This window comes from Muntiacus reevesi, chromosome X, assembly GCF_963930625.1.
Source record: "Muntiacus reevesi chromosome X, mMunRee1.1, whole genome shotgun sequence".
Lineage (NCBI taxonomy): Eukaryota > Metazoa > Chordata > Mammalia > Artiodactyla > Cervidae > Muntiacus > Muntiacus reevesi.
The window spans coordinates 30,579,427-30,599,498 of NC_089271.1; the positions used below are offsets into that span (position 1 = coordinate 30,579,427).

At 36.4% G+C, this 20,072-nt stretch overlaps 1 protein-coding gene across 2 annotated transcripts in view; it reads right to left on the minus strand.

Moving 5' to 3' along the window:
• The window catches only part of DMD (dystrophin), a 2,163,935-nt gene that overhangs the window by 563,886 nt on the left and 1,579,977 nt on the right, over window positions 1–20,072 (minus strand). For both annotated transcript variants that reach the window (XM_065915496.1, XM_065915495.1), the window contains one exon: window positions 13,419–13,630. In XM_065915496.1, the coding sequence (XP_065771568.1) occupies window positions 13,419–13,630 (212 nt within the window). The remainder of the gene's footprint in view (window positions 1–13,418; window positions 13,631–20,072) is intronic.

A 20,072-nucleotide genomic window follows, 5' to 3' on the forward strand; every position in this document is an offset into this window, starting at 1 on the left:
CTCTCTCCAGGCACTATGTATCCACCAAACTCCCTCCATATGCTTCCCTGGTGGCTCAGTGGTAAAGAATTGCCTGCCAATGTGGGAGACTTGGGTTCGATCTCTGGGTCGGGAAGATTCCCTGGAGGAGGGCATGGCAACCCACTCCAGTATTCTTGCCTAAAGAATCCCATGAACAGAGGAGCCTGGCAGGCTACAGTCTGTGGGATTGCAAAGAGTCAGACACGACTGAATGACTGAGTACACACAATTTAACATCAAGCATAAATTTCTCTCCAGTCTCAGGGGAAGAGCTGACTTGTGCTGAAGGACACTGTTTCCTCCAACTTGACACTCCTCCTCCTATTCCTCCATGTACTCCCTTTTCTGTCTTTTTGGCCTCTTTCCTCTCTGCAAAATCTTTCTGCACAGCTTTCAAACATGAGCCTCTTCCCCATCTTTAACCAGCAACAAAATCTGCTATCATTTTCTCTCCCTTCGCAGTTAAGCTCCTCAAAAGGCGAATACTCACTCACTCATTGCCTCCACTTGATTACATTCCCGCCACTGCACAATTCATCAAAATCGGGCTTCTGCCACTGCCACCTCAGAAAAACTATTCTGAAAGAAGTCACTGTGGCAAATCGGATTACTGACCTCAGTTCTTTACCCCACCTTGTATCCATGCCCTTTGCCGTGTGACTTTGAATTTCCTGCTACAAAAGGCACAACTGACCTTCCTGGCCTTGGCAATGAGCTTGGCCATATGACTTATTTTGCCTAAGCCTAGTGGGATGTTAACAGACATGACACAAGCAGAGCCTGAAAACGTGTTTCTGCATTGGGGCTGGCCCTTCTGCACGGCTGCCGTTATCAAACGTGTAGTGGGCTGGCCTGCCCATCACTGGAGAAGGATGAGTGACATGTGACGGAGAGGCACTCTACTCAACCTGCCACCTGCGGCAAAGTCACCCAGACAAGCTGCAAACTTAAGAAATACATGCTTATAGTTGTATGCTAATAGCGTCGTGAGGTCGTCATGCTGCATTTTTGTGAAATTAGTTAACTAATTCAGTCAGCAATGATCAATGTCTGTGGAAAGTTCTAGGTTCTTATTTACTTGATTTCCAGACAGCGACTGGTGCTACTGACTGCTCTGTCCTTCTTGAGGCTCTATCTTTCTTTGGCCCTCTCTTTTTGGGTGTCCTCTCTATACTCTTAAGGCTTGAATTTTCCTTTTTCTGCCTGTCCCTTAAATGTGGGCATTCATGAAGATTCTGTCCCTAGCCCAACCTTCTTCTCCTGTAGTGTAGGTTGATCCTCAGCTGGTGAAGGAGGCTGGAGCATACCGACAAAAATGAGATATCACAATGTGCCCTTATATCCAAATGTTCTACCTCCATGGCTACCGCCTCAATTTAAGCCCTCATCACCTCTTACTTGGACTTTGCAATAACCTTTTTATTGGTTCCCTCCTTTTACTTTCAAACCAGACCTTCCATCCTTGGATAGCTGCTCAAGCAGTCTTTTTTGAATACAAATACTAACCACACTACTCCTCTGTTAAACCTTTCAATGGCTCCCTGTTACCTACAAGACAAAGTTCAAATGTCCCTCCATGGGTATATGACCTCTCCCTCAAATATATGATTCTTACATAAGTATCCACTTTCATCTTTCGCTACCTCCTTTCCTCTGTCTCCTTTTGTGAGGGGAAACACTGATTGAAACTGCTTACCCTGGTCAGGCACCATAGTAACCATTTGCATGAGTCATTTTAGGACAAGAAGTCCTGGTAAGGAACACAGAACAAGCCACCACCAACAGGAAGAATTCGGGAAAGGTAAAAAGGAGAGGCCACATGTCCTACCAATCTCCCAGAATCCTCCTTGTTGGAGTCCATCTTGGTTAAGCAATGCGCACGCCACCAGGAAGAACCCTGAGTCAGAGTGATTGGCCAGAGGCAACCCCCAAACTAATCCCATTACCATAAAACCCAGGACCATGAGTCACGTGGCAGAGCAGTTCTCCTGGGTTCCCTTACCCTCCTGCTCTCTCTGCTCAGGCTCCACTTTCCAATAAAGTCTTTTGCTTTGTCAGCACAGGTGTCTTCTTGGACAATTCATTTCCAAGTGTTAGACAAGAGCCCACTCTTGGGCCCTGGAAGGGACTCCTCTTCCTCTAACACCTTCCTCTTATGCAAAACCTCTAAAAGGTTAAGTGACTTGATGAAGGTGACATAGCTTGTCAGTGAAAGAGACATCACAAAAATGTAGTTTTCTTGGCTTTCAAATTCACAGTTCAATCTACTTAAAGAAGATATGCTTCCACATAAAAGAATTTAAGGAAGATGGTTGGATTTATTATAATTGGATTTTGAAGAATATAAAATAGTCTCCTTGATGATTATAGCATGATTGGAAAATTATTATGTATAATAAAATAACACCTTGCCAAACAGAGAAAGCAAAAAGTACACATTTAGTTTATTAAAAAATCACTAAACAGTTTACTCCTGAGTATGAATTAATGTTCTATACATATTTATTGGGAAAAAGAAATACAATTTCTTTCTTGTTTGTGTGAATTAAAATGACCTATAAAACCTCTTTATGGATATATAATAGAAATGTTAAAATATTTGTAAGGTAGCCATTTCAAAAGTAAAGCCTTTCACCATTAACTTCAAGACTCATCTATTAAACCTCTGACATTACCAAACAACACTGTTTCAGAAAGTAACAGTCTACACAGGGGATACTATTTGAGAAAACAGCCCTCATTTTCCAGTTTACTGGACATGATTCATCTTTTCAACAGCTTTGAGGACTACATACCAAAGTTGCTACTTTTTTGTCCTTTTGACAATGACTACAAGCTGAGAGCAGGCTAGTAAATGTGTTATCGGCCAACCCATTAGAGTTCCATTATTTTCTGTCTTACATGGCTTCATGTAATGAATTTTTATAATTAAACTAATGGCATACAATTTATTTTTCCCCCTCGTTACTTTCAGGCCCCATTTCTCTTCCAGCTTCTTTGGAATAAGTTTTATACAAAAAGAAGGGAGGAGAGCCCTCCAAGTGCTTCATTACCTTAATTTCATTATGACATTTTGGAAAGCATTCTCTTTATCTGTGCTCTTTCTTTAATTTGCTGACTTTATTAAAAGGTTGAAGCGGTGTTGTAATGAACAAATCACCCAGCTACCCCAGGCATTGAAGAGAAGTCTGGTTGAGAGGGTGTATTTGGTTGGGTAGAAATGATTCTAGATAGAAAACCAGAGGACACATTCCCAGAAAGTAGCATCTCCACGGCTATTTTCAAATCCCATGAGCCTATTGTGGTACACTACATACATTATTGTTCATAAACATTCTGTGCGTTTTTTCATACCAGATGATCACATATCTGCATCCCCACTGAACTGGGGATAGTAACAACTGATTTTGTCTACATGCCAGTTTCAGGCAGGCAGTTTAAGAGTAAATGGCTTCATTCATTGTGTTCCTGACTCTTTGATCTTGGAAGTATGTATCAAGATGCTGCTCTCATCAGCAGCAGTCCCTGAATAAGCTAAGTAGAATGCCCTTGTGAATCTACGCTTGACATATAAGATGAATAAAACACAAACTTTGTGTTGTCTCTAGATTTGGGGATGGTTTGTTAGTGTGGCGGAACTTAGCCTATCCTGACTGACAAACCTACTCAAGTGTGACCCTAGTGTGTATGAAGTGGTATCTCATCGTGGTTTTCATTTATATTTTCTTTATGACAAAGGATGTTGACCATCACTTTGTGTGCTTATCAGCCATTTGTACATCCTTGAAAAAATGTTTTTAAAATCCTTCGCTGATTTATGATTGAGTCTTTCTTGTTCTTGCTGAGGTTTGAGTTCCTTACGCATTCTGCATACAAGTCTTATCAGGTAGATGATTTGCAAATATTTTCTCTCATTCTGTGGGTCACCTTTTCATTCTGTTTATAATATTGCTTGCAGCACAAAATTTTCAATTTTGATGAAGACCAATTTATATATTTTTTTCTCTGCACTTTGGCTTTTGGTGTCTTCTCAGAGAATACACTGCCTAACTCACTGTGTTCCTTTGTTGTCTTATAAGAGTTGTAATAATTTAGTTCTTATATTTAGCTCTAAGATCCATTTTTAAATTTTTTTTTCTGTATGGTCTCAGGTAGGGTCAAACTTCATTATTTTGTTTGTGGATAATTCAGTGGTACAAGAATGAAGTCTTGAACAAAAATATGCTTTTTCCTTTGAATTGTCTAGGCACTCTTGCCAACAATCAATTGACTATAAATGCCAGGATTTAGTTCTGAATATTCAATTTTATTTCATTTATCTATATATCTATCTTGATGTCAGTACCATACCATCTTGATTACTAGCTTTCTAGTAAGCTTTGAAATTAGGAATTGCGTGTCCTCCAACTTTGTGTTTTTTTCAAGGTTACTTTTGCTATTCTTTGTCCTTTGCATTTCAGTATGAATTTTAGGATCTACTTGTTGATTTATATAGGAAAATCAATGAGGATTTTGATAAGAACTACAGAGAGTTTGTAGGTCAATTTGGGGATATGGGTATCTTAACAATATTAAGTTTTTTGATGTGGGAATATGGCATGCTTTTCCATTTACTTAAACTTTAAATTATTTTAGCATTGTAGTTCTCAACAGAAAAGTCTTGCATTTTTCTTATTCCTAATATTTTGTTGCTATTTATTCAGTAAATGGAATAATTTTGTGAATTTCACTGTTAAGATTATTCACTGCCAGTTTATAGAAAAAGTACTGTTTTTTGTATTTTGATCTATCATCCTTCAAATTTGCTGAATTAACTTATTAGTTTTATACAGTTGTAGTGTATTCCTTAGAACTATCTATATACAAGATCCTGTCATCTGCAAACAGGGATCATTTTACTTCTTCCTTTCCAATGTGGATAATTTTTACCTATTTTTCATGCCTATTTCCCAACCTAAACTTTCAGTACAGTGGTAAATAGAAGCAGTAAAGAAGAAGAATAGAAGAATGCTTTGCTTCATTTGTCTGACTCTGTGACCATATGGACTGTAGCCCACCATATGTAGCCTCTGTCCATGGGATTCTCCAGGCAAGAATACTGGAGTGGGTTGCCATTTCCCACTCCAGAGGACCTTCCTGACCCAGGGATCGAACCTGTTTCTCTGTTATCTCCTGCATGAGCAGGCAGGTTTTTTACCACTAGCGCCACCTGGGAAGCTTAAGAATACTGGAGTGGATTGCCATTCCATCTTCCAGGGGGTCTTTCTAACCCAGGGATTGAACCCAGGTCTCCTGCCTTGAAAGCAGATTTTTTTTTTTTTTTAACCATCTAAGCCACCTGGGAAGACTGAGGGGTCTGGGAAGCTACAGTGCATAGGGTCACAAAGAGTTAGACACGACTCAAGTGGTGAGAGCAGACGTATTTATCTTGTTTCTGATCTCAGAGGAAAACATTCAGTCTGTGAGTCTATTTCTGTTTTGCATATATATTCATCTGTATTATTTTTTTAGATTCCATATATAAATAATATTATACATTGTCTTTTCTCTGTATGACTTATTTCACTAAGTATAATATTAGGTCCATTCACATTGCTACAAATGGCAGAATTTTATTCTTTTTCATGACTGATATTTCACTGCATATATGTACCACATCTTCTTTGTCCATTCATCTGTTGATGGGCATTTGGGTTGCTTCCACATCTTCGTAATTGTAATTAGTGCTGCTAGGAATACTGGAGTGCAAGTATCTTTTCAAGTTACTGTTGTCATTTTTTTCCAGATATATACACTGGGATGGAATTTTTAGTTCTGTTTTTAGTTTTAAAGGGACCTCCATACTGTTTTCCATTGCACCTACATCAATTTATATACTCATCAAAAGTGTACAAGAGTTTCCTTTTTCTTCACATCCTTGTCAGCACTGGTTATTTGTAGACCTTTTGATGATAGCCATTCTGACCATGCATGCACATTCTGACAAGTGGGAGGTGATTTCTCACTGCTGCTTTGATTTGCATTTCTCTAAAAATTAGTGAATGTGCCTTTTCATGTGCCTATTGGCCATTGGAGTATTTACTTTGGAAAAATGTCTACTCAGATCTTCTTCCCAATTTTGATTCGGTTGTTTTCTGATATTAAGCTGTATGAGCTGTTTGTATATTCTGAAGACTAATCCCTTGTCAGTAGCATCATTTGCAAATATTTTCTCCCAGTTTGTATGTTGTCTTTTCATTTTGTTGATGGTCTCCTTTGCTATGCAAAAGCTTTTAAGTTTAATTAGGCCCCATTGTTTATTTCTGCTTTTATTTCTTTCACGTTAGGAGAGACAGCCAAAAAAGTCTTCCTGTGATTTAAGTCAGAAAGTGTTCTGCCTATAGGAGTTCTATGGTTTCAGTTCTTCCATTTAGACCTTTTATCCATTTTAAGTTTATTTTTGCATATGGTGTGAGGAAATGTTATAATCTCATTCTTTTACATGCAGCTGTCCAGTTTCCCAGGCACCACTTGTTGAAGAGACTGTCTTTTCTCCATTGTATATTCCAGCCTCCTTTGGCATAGATTAACCATAGGTGTGTGGGTTTATTTTTGGTCTCTCTATTATGTCCCATTTATCTACAAGTCTGTTTGTGCCAATACCATGCTGTTTTGATTGCTGTAGTCTAAGGTGACACCTCCAGCTTTTTTCTTTTTTTCTAAATATTGCTTTGACAATTTAGAGTCTTTTCTGTTTTCACATGAATTTTAGGATTATTTGTTTTAATTTTGTGAAAACTGTCATGGGTATTTTGATAGGCATTGCATTAAATCTGTAAATTGCTGTAGGTAGTATGGGCATTTTGACGATATTCTTCCAATCCAAGAATACAAAATATCTTTCTCTTTGTTTGTGTTATCTTTAATTTACCTCATCAGAGTATAGGTCTTTCACCTCTTTGGTTAAGTTTATTCCAAGGCATTTTATTCTTTTTGGTGTGATTTTAAACAAGATTGTTTTTTAACTTTCTCTTTCTGATAGTTCATTATTAGTGTATAGAAAAGCAACACATTTCTGTATCTTTTATCCTGCAAATATGCTGAATTCATTTACTAGTTCTACTAGTTTTTGAGTGGAGACTTTATTTAGGTTTTCCATATAAAGCATTACTTTATCTGTAAATAGGGATAGTTTTGCTTTTTTCATTTCAATTTGAATGCCTTGTCTTTCTTTTTCTTGTCTGACTGATATGGCTAGAACTGTCAATACTATGTCAAAGAGAAGTGAGAGTGGGCTTCCTTGTCTTGTTTCTGAATTCAGAAGAAAGGCTTTCAGCTTTTCACTACTGAGTATGATGTTAGCTGTGGGTATGTCATAAATAGCCTTTATTAAATTGAGATATTAATTGCTCCCTCTATGCTCACTTTTGAGCTTTTGGTTTTTTTTTTGATGATGAATGGATACTGAATTTCATCAAATGCTTTTTCTGTATCTATTGAGGTGATAATGTGATTTTTACCTTTCTTTTTGTTAATGTGGTATATTGATTTGCAAATATTGATCCATCCTTAAACCAACTTGGTCATGACATATGATCCTTTATATATCAATGGACTTGGTTTGCCGACATTTTGTGGAGGTTTTTGTATTGATACACATCAAAGGTACTGGCCTATAATTTCCTTTTTTTTTTTTTTTTTTGGTAGTGTCTTTGTCTGGTTTTCACACTAGGGAAATGGTGGCCCTGGAGAATGAGTTCTGGAATGTTCTATGCTCTTCAATGTTTTTGGAAAAGTTTGAGAAGGATAGGTATTAGTTCTTCTTTATATGTTTGATAGAACTCCCCTGTTAACCAATCTGGTCCTGGACTACTGTTTTCTGGGAGTTTTCTTTCTTTTTTTTTTTTTTTAACTACAAACTGAATTTTACCACAGTGACTAGTCTGTTCAAATTGTTTGATTCTTTTTTGAAATTACTTTTTATTGGGGTATAATTGCTTTTACAACATACACCAAAGCAAATCAACTATATATATACATATATCTCCTCTCTTTTGGATTCCCTTTCCATTTAGGTTACCACAGAGCATTGAGTAGAGTTCTCTGAGCTAGACAATAGATTCTCATTGGTTATTTATTCTATACAAAGTATCAATACTGTCCTCATATCAATTCCAATCTCCCAATTTATCCCTGTCTGGTTCGTCTTGATTCAATCTTGGCAGGTTATATACTTTTAGAAAAGTGTCTCTTTTTACTGTGTTGGCATGTAAGTATTTGTGGTATTTTCTTAAGAATTTTTTGGTATCTCTCTAGTACTGACTGTTATTTCTCTTCTTTCATTCATCTTGTTTATTGTGTCTTCTCTATCTTCTTGGTGAGCCTGGCTAAACGTTTATCAATTTTGTTTGTCTTTAAAAAAAAAATCTCCCAGTTTCATTGATCTTTTCTTTTGCTTGTTTATATTTTATTTCCCTCATATTATCTTTATTACTCCCTTCTGCTGACTTTGGTTTTGTTCTTTTTCTAATTATCTTAGGTGGTTGGTTAGACTACTTATTTGAGATTTTTCTTTTTTCTTGAGGAAGGCCTACATCACTATAAACTTTCCTCTTAGAACTTCTTTTGCTGCACCCCATAGATTTTTGGAGTTTCATGTTTTCATTTGTCTTGAGGTATTTCCTGATTTCCCTTTTGATTTCTTCATTGACCCATTGCTTTCAAAATAACATATTATTTAGTCTCCACATGTTTGCACCTTTCCCAATTTTCTTTCTGTAATTGATTTCTAGTTTTATACTATTGTGATCAGAGAATATGCTTTATATAATTTCTATTCTTTCTCTGGTAGCTTTAAGATTGTTTATTTTTGAGGCTACTGTGTAGTTGGAAGAAAGTGATGGGAACAGGACAAGTTAAAAAGCCTCAAACCCAGCTGTTCTTAGTGAAATTCATTAGATTACATATTGTTGCCAACCTTTGGCTAATTTCCAGAGTTTAGAAAAAGCAATTTTAACAATTTTGCAATTTGCTGCTTGCATGGAGGAGTGGATTTACAGACTTGCCACATCATATTTTCAAGCATGGAATAAGTTAAACTGTGAAAAGGGACTAAGGCAAAATACAGTGCAATCAGAGCATAATGCCATCCAAGTCTTGGTAAATGCATTAAATATTTATATTCTATAGTAGGACCTGGGAAACTACCCATTATTTTTCTTGTGCTCTATCAGTGATGTAGGAAGCACTCTGTATGCTTTGAGAAGTTTAATAGACTCATACATACTTTGAGAGGAAAAGTACCATTGGGTATTGATTCTTTCTCCTTAATCACATGGAATCTTTAGGGGAGAGCAAAAGGAAATACAGAAAATACATGAAAAAATGGCAGGTCCTAGCAAGAAATTTTCTAATAAAATTTGTCATTACTGTATAAGAAATCCAAGCTTAAAACTACCATTGGGGTCAATTTGCTGGTTTAATGTTATGCTCATCTAAATAGTAAATAAAATATGTGAAAGGAGGATTTAGCTTCCATTACTGTATATATATATCTTTTTGGTAGATAAAGATACTATCTAATACCACTCATTCCCTCTTATAATGAAAACGGTCAGGCTCTGCATCTATGTTTGAAAAAGAAGTTCTCTCTGGTTAGTTTCTTTCTAGTAAAACAATTTGCAATCCTCAAAAAGCTACCAGATTTACTACATTCAAGATCAACTTTTAAAATTATTTTTTTTCACTTATTTTTATTAGTTGGAGGCTAATTACTTCACATGATTACTCTGTTTCCAGTTCCCAAATGAATGACTTCAAAACCAGATATTTTACAGTCTCAGAAATCCGTATTTAATAATTTGATAAATTACTGAGTTTCTCACCTCAGATAGTTTTAAGTATTATATAGCCAAATCAGCTAGGCTCAAACAAGATTTCACTTCTCTATTGAATTCATGTACTCTTAGCTCAGCCAAGCACAAAACAGCTAATGCCATCACGTTTGAAAAGCTTTTATGCTGAATTTGACACAAAAGCAATCACAAGACAGACAAAAAAGGAATTGCTCTTTCAAAAGCTGAAAGGGGGAAAAATAAATGAAAACTCTGAGTCTGGGTAAATCTCTCTTGACACTGGAAAAGAAAGTTTAAAGTCATTAAGAAATACTTTTTCCGAAGAATCCACTGCCAAGTTTAGACTAATCTTAACAGCCTGGGAAACAGGTTGGGGAGTAAACTCAGATTGTGCCAAATAAAAGAAAGCCCAAGATGACCACTGCTGGCAGTTTTAGGTGCCAATGCTGTGCCATCTTACATCTTACAAAAGTTAAATGGCATCATCTCTTCTGCTATAGCCTATTGGCAGATATTTTGATTAAGATGGAAATCCTGCATGATTTCCCCTAATATCTGTCTTTCCATCTCAAAAAAAAAATTACTAGGTCCATATAGAAAAGCAAATGAAGCTCTGCAGTTAACAAAATCACCTACTTACTTTATGCTTTGTTTACAAAAAATTCAGCATTATTATAGGAAAGAAAGAAACTAGACATACATTATGGGCATCTCTTAATGATCTGCTCATTAACTGTTGACTCAGTGGACCATCTACAGTCTATTCTTTTGCCAAATACTCTCCTGTTGCTATCTCTTTCCACCTTGTACATGTTTTCAAGATGGACTTTTCTCAGATGCCATCTCAGATTTGATTTTTACTTTGTGAAAGGGCTGTTATTTCAATGTTGTCTCCACTATTTTGTTTAACCAAGAGCGGAGGTTTTCTAAATTAGAAGGGAAATGGCAAAAGATGGAACTGAATGCAATATTATAGTTAAAATGGTAATTATTAAAGGTTATACAGCAACATATATATTTATATGATAATACTACCTTTAAGAATTCAAAATTTTATCTACAATATGAAGACAATTAAAAATATGTAGATAAGAAGCAGAAGAAACTATAGGCAAAGGTTAGCAATTATGAATCTTTAAAATATCAGAATGATGAGTGATTTTTTTCATTAGTTCAGGTATGATGACTGGTTTCAGTTTTCAAAGAGTATAACAGGGCCAGTGGTTGGCTTTGAAACCATTTCATTGTGATGAGGAGGGTAGTCATCAGCAACGCTAGTCCAGGGGAGGCTGGCTGCTGTCATTACAATTCTTCAGATACAGTCTGATGACTGTCTTATTAGGCTCACCATCTCTATGCTAACCCTAGATACAGAGAGTAAGAAAGAATTCATGGAGCAAGGAGATTCTGGTCAAATAGCCAGTGTCTATTATGTCTATTTTCACACTTTTTTCCTAAAAGAAAATTGTAAGTGATAAGCCAGCTAATATCACTCAGGAGTGATAACACAGTAGACATAAAGGCAGTCCTCCACTTTATCAGGCTCCCTGACTTTTGTAAGAATTAAACACTATAGTTTCATTAAAAATGGAATACAATCTACACTTATCTTTTTAGTTTTTCCACAGTAAAACGGAACATGAAAACTTCTCCCTAGTAGGCTGTTTCACTACTTTCATTTTCCACCTGTTGGCTCATTGGTAATCTTATTTGTCAGTTCACAACTACTATTTTCTCTCTTTTGGATCCTTACAGTGTTTTCTTGATCTGTTTTAGCCACACAGATAATGGGTTAAAGAAGAAATCTGGGAGTTCATTTACAAAAGTAATTGCTGTGTATTCATATTCCAACTCTATTGCTATTAAGAGAATTTACTGAACTTCACTAGGCTTTCAATTTTCTTATATGTAAACTGGGAACAATAATACTACTTTTCATGACAAGTTTTCAGGAGGATGAACTAATCCAATATATGCAAAGTGATTAGCATAGTTTTTGACAAGTACCAAGTATTCGCTAAATGTCAGTATTACTTTTTAGTTTTAGCATATGCCATTTAGGAAATGAACATGAAAATTACACCTTTAGTCATCTTTATTTGTGTTAGGAACCTACAGTGAAGTTGTAACAATATATATCATTACATTCCTAAATATCACAAACAAAAACATAAATTTCCAAAGATAATGGCTTAGCCATTTTTAAGGTGCAGTTTTAGACTGACTATTTATTCAAAAGAAAATTTTTATTTCAAAAGTTTGATAAGGATAGCAATTATAATATAATCTTGTCTTTGTTTTAGGTGTCCAAAAACCTTGCTTGTTTTGATGAAAAAACTGTTTTGTTTCCTCCTTTCATATTTACTTTTCTAAATCTTTCTGTCTCTTATTTAAAAACCCTTGCTCTTTCAGAAGCTATTAAACCTCAATTATTCTTGCCATCACTTTAGGGTTCTTTTATGTTTTAAGAGTATTTCTTAACTGCCAATTTTCAGAGTCTTCTCGCCCTGATCAATTCTATCTTTATACACCTCTCACCTCTCCTTCCCTCATTTCTAACCCAAGGATCCAGTCCAAACTACTTTTCCATATAATCTCCCCTTATCAGTTAACCAATCTGTTCCATTATCTGCTAGATTCATAGAACCCTAAATTTTTGAGAGAAAAAAGAAATAGCGTTGACATACTGAGTACCTGACAGATAAGACCAGAACTCTCAAAAATAACCACATGGATTCTGTATTTCACATAATCAAATGAGAAATTGGAAAAACTATCCTTAGAAATTCCTAATTCATCTACACTTGTCAAAGGGAGAAAATGTTAGTGATAACAAATATCTTGTGAAAGAGAATTTTTATTCATCTAGACGATGCCTCCAACAAATGCACTGTTTGTGAAATACTGCAAACGTATGACTTTCTAACATTCTTGTCATAGAAATAAAAATTGTGTCCTCTTAGCTGTTCAGACCCTTCGGAAAACTAGCTAGGGCAAGGAGTAGCTAAAAGTTCACCAGTTCGTTATTTCAACTTATTCTTCCTGAAATTAAATTTGAAATAAGTTCTGGTCAATGGGGTATGGATGGAAGTCATGTCCACAATTTGGAGGCCTGGCCCTAAAACCCCATGTCTTTACCACATTCTCCCTTATTCTTCTGTGGTGACTTAGGGTAGACATGATTTTAAAATTATAGTTTAATAAAATTAGAAAATCCTGAATCTGCAACTCACCATTTAGGGGAAAGCTCCCAAGAAGAGTTCTTTGACCTCTATCGGACTATGACACAACCAAGGAATTAATCATCACTGTACTCAGCTGTTGAGATTTCAGGGTTTATTTTTCACATAAGCCTAGTATTAAAAACAAGCTGTGTAGCTTGGTGTAGTTGAAACAATGACTAATTTAGAAATGGAAGCCACCCCATCCAAGAAGACTATATAGATTTTTTTTCCTCAGTCTATGTTTTCTTTTAATAAATTTACATAAAAAACATTAAATTGTAATCCATGGTATAATTTTACCCAGTGTATTTTATTTTAAGAACATAGCTTTGATACTAACCTTGGTCTCTGTGATCTTCCTTTGGATTGCATCCATTGTGTAGGGACCCTCCTTCCACGTCTCAAGCTTGGCTCTGGCCTGCCCCACGACCTGCTCGGCCTCTTCCTTAGCTTCCAGCCATTGTGTTGAATCCTTTAACATTTCATTTAACTGCTGCCTCCGGTTCTGAAGGTGTTCCTGTACTTCATCCCACTGACTCTGAATTCTTTCAACTGGAAGAGAAGGAAAAATGAATATGTGGGGGTAAATGCTAGTCTGGAGAAGACACATGAAATTTAACATCCAAATATTATCTCATATTTTATATTACTTATAAAAGAAATTGCTCATGGTGTTACAGCTAGCATGACGGACAGTAGTATTTCTTACTTTTTTTTAAAGGCAAACATGAGTTTTTGTTAAGTCAACTTCCTGAAAGTGATCTAGAACATCAATAGTATAAGTGAAAAATTTAACTCTGTCTGTTCATCTCTGAGCAAAATATGAATAACCTTTTTGCAAGTTCCTACAACAGAATGTCCAAATCCCCCACCCTTATCACTTCAGTGCCCAGCAGCCTTACTTCCAATACCATCACTGACATTTGGTTGCTTGCAGGCTTTGTGTTGGCCCCAAGAGTATGCTTTGCTATCCCCTCTCCACTCTCTCACCACCCTGCCTCCCAGAAGCAGCCTCTCATCAATGACTGATGGTAGGCCCTGGGGTATGAATATGATAGCACCCTTGATGCTAGGGAAGATAACTCTGAGATATGTGATTTATAAAGGTTCCAGAGCTTTCCCAGTGGGATAAAGCTCTAGTGGGTCATCGTGGTAATCTGCTTGATTATGCGTCATCCTTAATTGACTGTCTTGCCTTACCTATCTCACTTCCTCACTCCCCTATTGATATTTCTCTCAACTCCCAAGTAAACCACTTGGTCGCAAAATTTTTTTTCCTGCATATTTAGAAATTTCTTGTAACAATATTTTAGAATTCATGCCAGTTATATTCTACAAGTAGGACAGACTTACACTGAGGCTATTTTTGATATCCTTGTGAGTCAAAGATAGCAATTCCCTATAGACTCCACTCTGGAATATTTTAGAATATTCAAAATAAACATGAAAAGATTGTTTTTTCTTTTCTTTGAGGGCCATGCAATCTTTTCTTTAAGCTGATTTCATAAAATGGAAATAATGCCATAGAAAACAAGTAATAAAATCACTATTTTACTCCTTAAGCAGGAAATATGACATTCTAGAATTTTCCCTAAGCCTGGCAAAACACCATATATAATTGGTTACTAATTTCTCTCATATCGAACTCCTTCCTTATTTCCACACAATCATTTTCTGTCTACGTGTTTGCAGTAGACTACATAGTCTCTCTGCCTCAAGTCTATTTTCCAATGTAACTTGCACATTGTAGACCCAGTAATAAGCAAGATCAATCTAATCACCCCACTCCCTCACTTAAATCCTTCAATGTCCCCACACTGTCCTGTGGAATATCTCAGCCTGATATACATGTTCCTCTGTGATCTGACCTGGATAATCTGAACGATTTATTTACAAAGGAACAAATTACAGCACAATCAGGGTGTAGGAAAATCACCAGAGATAATATAAGAAACTGGATCTTGTAGCAGTGGAGATGTTACTACACCTAGGCCCAAGACATCAGGGGAGGGAGAAGTGGCCAGAAGCTGAGAATCATAAAAAGAAAGCACCTTGAGAAGAGCAGTAACCTTTTGTCAAGGGACATAGCCTGAAGCAACTTCACGGGTAGGGAACTAGGAGAATAAATATCCTGACCCCTCTGCCCTTTCTCTTCTATTTCCTACTCCCACTCCCCAGTGGCTAAATCAATTGGAAGCCAGAGGACATGGGAGACCACTGATGACACATATTAGCCTCCCAGAGTGGAGAATGAGGTAGAGATGGGCAATGGACAAATAAAATGTATATAGCACAGTATTGTGCTTCTTATTTCATGGCATAAGCTTAGTTCTTCTTAATTAAATCTGTTGTTGCCTCTCTTAAATTATTCGAAGTTGTGAGTTAAAGAAATATTTGAGATATTTTATAAATAGCTATCAGGGCTAAATAGACCCCACAAGACTAGTGCCTGTGGCATGAATGAAAGAATCTGGTGCTTGGAATAGGTAAAACTGAGTAAGTGACACTCGTGATAGATACTATTTTATTGAGTTCATTTTGGTTTGGGTGCTTGCTCTGCATTCCAAATCCACTCAGCATATTATATTTCAATTTTGCTTAACATGTCACCCTCTGTTTAAATGTCAGTACCTCCTTGTAATCTATGAAAACCATTTTTTTTTGTTTGCTTGTTGCATTGCTGCTGTTCCCCCACTGTGTAGTATAGCACTTATTATAGTTGAGATTCACAGTTATTAACTAGTCTGTTTAATCTTCAGTTTACAAAATTACTAGTGTAAATGCTATTATAAAGAAAGCAATTTAAAATATAAGCAAACATCTCTTTAAGTGTTCTGGAATTTATTATCAATCATAGAAACAATTGATAACCTGACTGCAAACCATTTTCCAACTTATCATAGCAGGCTATTTTGTTCTGCATAGCTGGCACTTCTTTATTTTCCTTGGCCTATTGTTATATGCATATTACATATATTTGGAAATAATAAAATTGACTTTCCTCTAAAAGCCTATGATTACAATTTGCCTTAATTAGCCTTAATTGGTAACATTTTACTATGCTATTAAAATGTTTAGAATGCCTAGTATTTTTTGACAAAAACATGGTAAGCCATTTGCATTTATGCCAGTGAATATTTTGTGCATCTTATATTCATTTCAACAGGATAGACATAATTTATATTTTTAAAAGGCCATCACTTTATATGAGAAAGAAGGGAAGCAGTTTCTCCGATCATGTGGGTAGATATTTCTTAATTGTGGAAAAAGAAGGAAGTGTCTATAGTCTATAGCATCATTTCAGACAAACATACCATTTGAATGCCTGTTCAATCACAGCAATGAAGGTTTTCATCCCCAAGGGTCACGTGTGTGTACATTAGTAACAGAAAATGGTTTACTGGGTATGCACCCCACTAAAGACGTGCTTTCTCATCTCTGACCTTCAATTGTGCATCATCATGAGATAATACTTAAAGAAACAGATTTATAGGTTACTCAACAATCCATCTACCCCTCTGCATCAATATTTCCATCCTGCCAGTTACCATTTTCTTTACCATCTATTGATACTCAGGCATTAGCCTAAGCACTGGGGAAACAATGGAGTCTAAGATTCCCTGGCTGTTGGTTGGTTGGTGCCTGTTGAATGGAGGTGTTATTTATTATCTCCTCAAGGAATAAAGGGGCTTCCCTGGTGGTCCAGTGGTAAAGAATCTAATCTGCCCATAATGCAGGAGACCAGGGTTTGATCCCTCGATCAGGAAGATTCCCCTGGAGAAGGGAATGGCTACCCACTCCAGTATTCTTGCCTGAGAATTCCACAGACAGAGGAGCCTGGTGGGCTCCAGTCCATGGGGTTGCAAAGAGAAATGGTTGAGTGACAACGCTTTCACTTTCACAAGGAATACAGATCAATAGTTCTAAGGAAAAGGCAATGAGTTCAGTCTTAGACTGATCCAGTGGAAAGTTCTGAGGATCTTCCATATAGGACTATCATTTCAGTCAGTTGGACTGAAGATGCTACAGCATAGCTGAATATTTTGGGAGACAGAGAAATCCAGGATTAGAGATCACTAGAGAAAAGTAAAAATTGAAGCCATCAATATGAACACTTTCTCACTGGTATGGTATATAGATTGAGCAAAACAGAGGGTTAAAGATGGAGTCCTGGAAAATACAACACAAAGACAGGATACAGCATAAGTAGTCAATCAGATGGATGAATGGATGAAACCTGGATAAGAGAAAATTTCAAAAACACAAGTGTGGTTAATACTTTTATATACCACAGATGTCACAGGAGCTAATACAAATCATAATAAAACATAATTTGAATACCCTCTCTGCTTAAAGTACTGTGTTAAGCTCTTTACATGTATTAACTCATTTAACCACCATGATAATCTTATGAGGTAGGTATCATTGTTTGTGTCATTACTGTTGCTGTTCTCCTCATTTAACCGATGAAGAAATAGGGGCTATGTTAAAGAACTGGCCTAAGGTCATACAGATAGTGAGTGCAAGAGCCAACACCTGGACCTAAGCAGTCAGATCTCCCAAAACCCATGCCAAAAGTATCCACTGGCTTTGACCACAAGAGATTTCCTGAAGACCATGCAGAAAATGATTTTAGTAGAGTAGTAGAAATCTTACTGTAGAGAACTGACAAGTCAACCAGTCAATGATGGATGAGATGTGGGAGATAACTGCCCCTTATTGACAGCAACTCTCAGGGGTATTTTTCACCATCTCTCAGACTTAAGGGATTTCCTGGTGGCTCAGATGGTAAAGAGTCTGCCTGCAATGCAGGAGACCTGGGTTCATCCCTGGGTCAGGAAGATCCCCTGGAGAAGGAAATGACAACCCCTCCAGTATTCTTGCCTAGAAAATCCCATGGACAGAGGAGCCTGGTGGGCTCACATGGGGTCACATGGACTCACATGGGGTCACAAAGAGTTCATGGGATCACAAAGAGTTGGACACGACTGAGCGATTTCACTTTCACTCAGACTTCACTAACTGGGGCTGGACTCTAGTTGTTCACAGCAGTAACCTGCTCAGTAATTGACTCAATTACTGGCTTCTTTCCTTTACATATTTCACTGTCCTGCTCTCCTACTGGTACTTCCTGAGATTATCATACAAGTAAGTCATTGTTACTTAAGTCATTGTTTCAAGGTCTGCTTCTAGGGGAATTTAGTCTAAGTTAGAATTTTATTCATTTAAAAATTTTCTTAGAGCATAGCCCCATGGTTGGCACATGGTATACTTCTAATAACTGCCAAATGAATTCTCCATTTATACTTTTTCAAGTATCCATGTTTCCTCTCTAGAATAATGTACAAGTGCTACAGGTTGGCCAAAAAGTTCATTGGGGCTTTTCCATATGATGCTACAGAAAAAACAGAAGGAACTTTTTGGCCAAGTCAACACTTCCAAAGTTAACTCTTACGCAGGACCTTGAGTCTTTCTTCTCTGAAAGCAATCACCGTCTCTTTATTGCATTTCAAGTCCATATAATTTGAATACTTGATTAAGTCTTTCAGATTTCCCTCTTTATTTTCCTCTTACTTTCTACGATCTCTATTATAAGCAAACAAATATTCTCTGGGCATCCTTTGTTTTTGATTTAATGCCTTTGGATTGACCATATTTTCATGTATTAAACATCTTTAATATTCATGTTTACTAGTGGAGTAGTCTCATCTGATTAAAAAAATCCATAAATTAAAAATAACTGTGGGGGGAGGAATTCAGTAAGTCAAAACTAATCAATGATCTCTCTCTGACATTCTTAAAATAAACTGTAGGTCAGAGAAAATCTGCTGGCATGTCTTTTTGCCTCAGTCTGTCTTTTTAATTAAATCTTAGACTAAGTAACATAGACAAGTGCATGTGTTTATTGGATAAGGATATTTTTATGGGCATTTTCAAATTTTGAAACATACTGAGCTCCAGAGGATAATCACAACAATAAACTATCATATTGTTATTAACATAAGTACAATCAGATGAATACTAGAAAGACAGGCAGCAGATGTATCACCCCTTGTGAAATAACTAACCATATGTGAGAATCCATTTTGCAGAGCAGAAATTATGGAGAGATTATTTTCTTTACAAAAAGATAAACACCAGAGATTTCTCTAGTCCACTTGTCAAAGATATTTAAACATGATTTGACTTATAGTCCACTCCCAGGTATATAGCCCAGAGAAATGCATACTTATATTCACCAAAAGATGTACAAAATTAGAAGATTGTATCCACCTTGGAAAGTATCCAAATTCCCATCTACCATACAGTGGAATTGATAAATACCCTGTGGTAAATTTCTCAATAGAATACTACCCAGCAATGAGAATTAAATATCTACATTTATATTCAATAAGATGTATTAATCTCACAAAAATAATAGTGACAGAAAGAAGTTAGCCAAAATCAAGGACATAACGTTTTATTCTATTTATAAAATGTGCAAAACCAGGACAAAGTGAGATGATTATAGAAGTCAAGATGGCTGTTACCTTTGTGGGACTGGTAGTCACTGCAGGAGACATGAGAGAGACTTTTAAGGGTCCTCTAATATACTTTTCCTTGATTTGGGTGCTGTTTACACAGTTGCAATCTGTTTTTGCACATTCACCAAGCTAGACATTTATGTGATGTGTCCTTTCCCTCATGTATATTGTACTTCAATAAAAAATTAATAATATATTTTCAAGACTTGTAAAATGTATTATACATACAACTTTGGAGAATTCATCTTTTTGAAAAGGGCTGATGTGAAATATATATTGCTTGGGCAGATATGAATAAGAGACGAAATGGTTGCACCAAGGACACAATACGATTGAGTACTTAGATTTGTGTGATAAAGGATTTTTGACACTCACTCACTGGACAGTGAGTAAGACTAGAGTCACAGAACCAAATCAGTCCATAGAGACTAACAGAGCAGCAATCAGTTATGCAAATTTAAAAAGGCAAT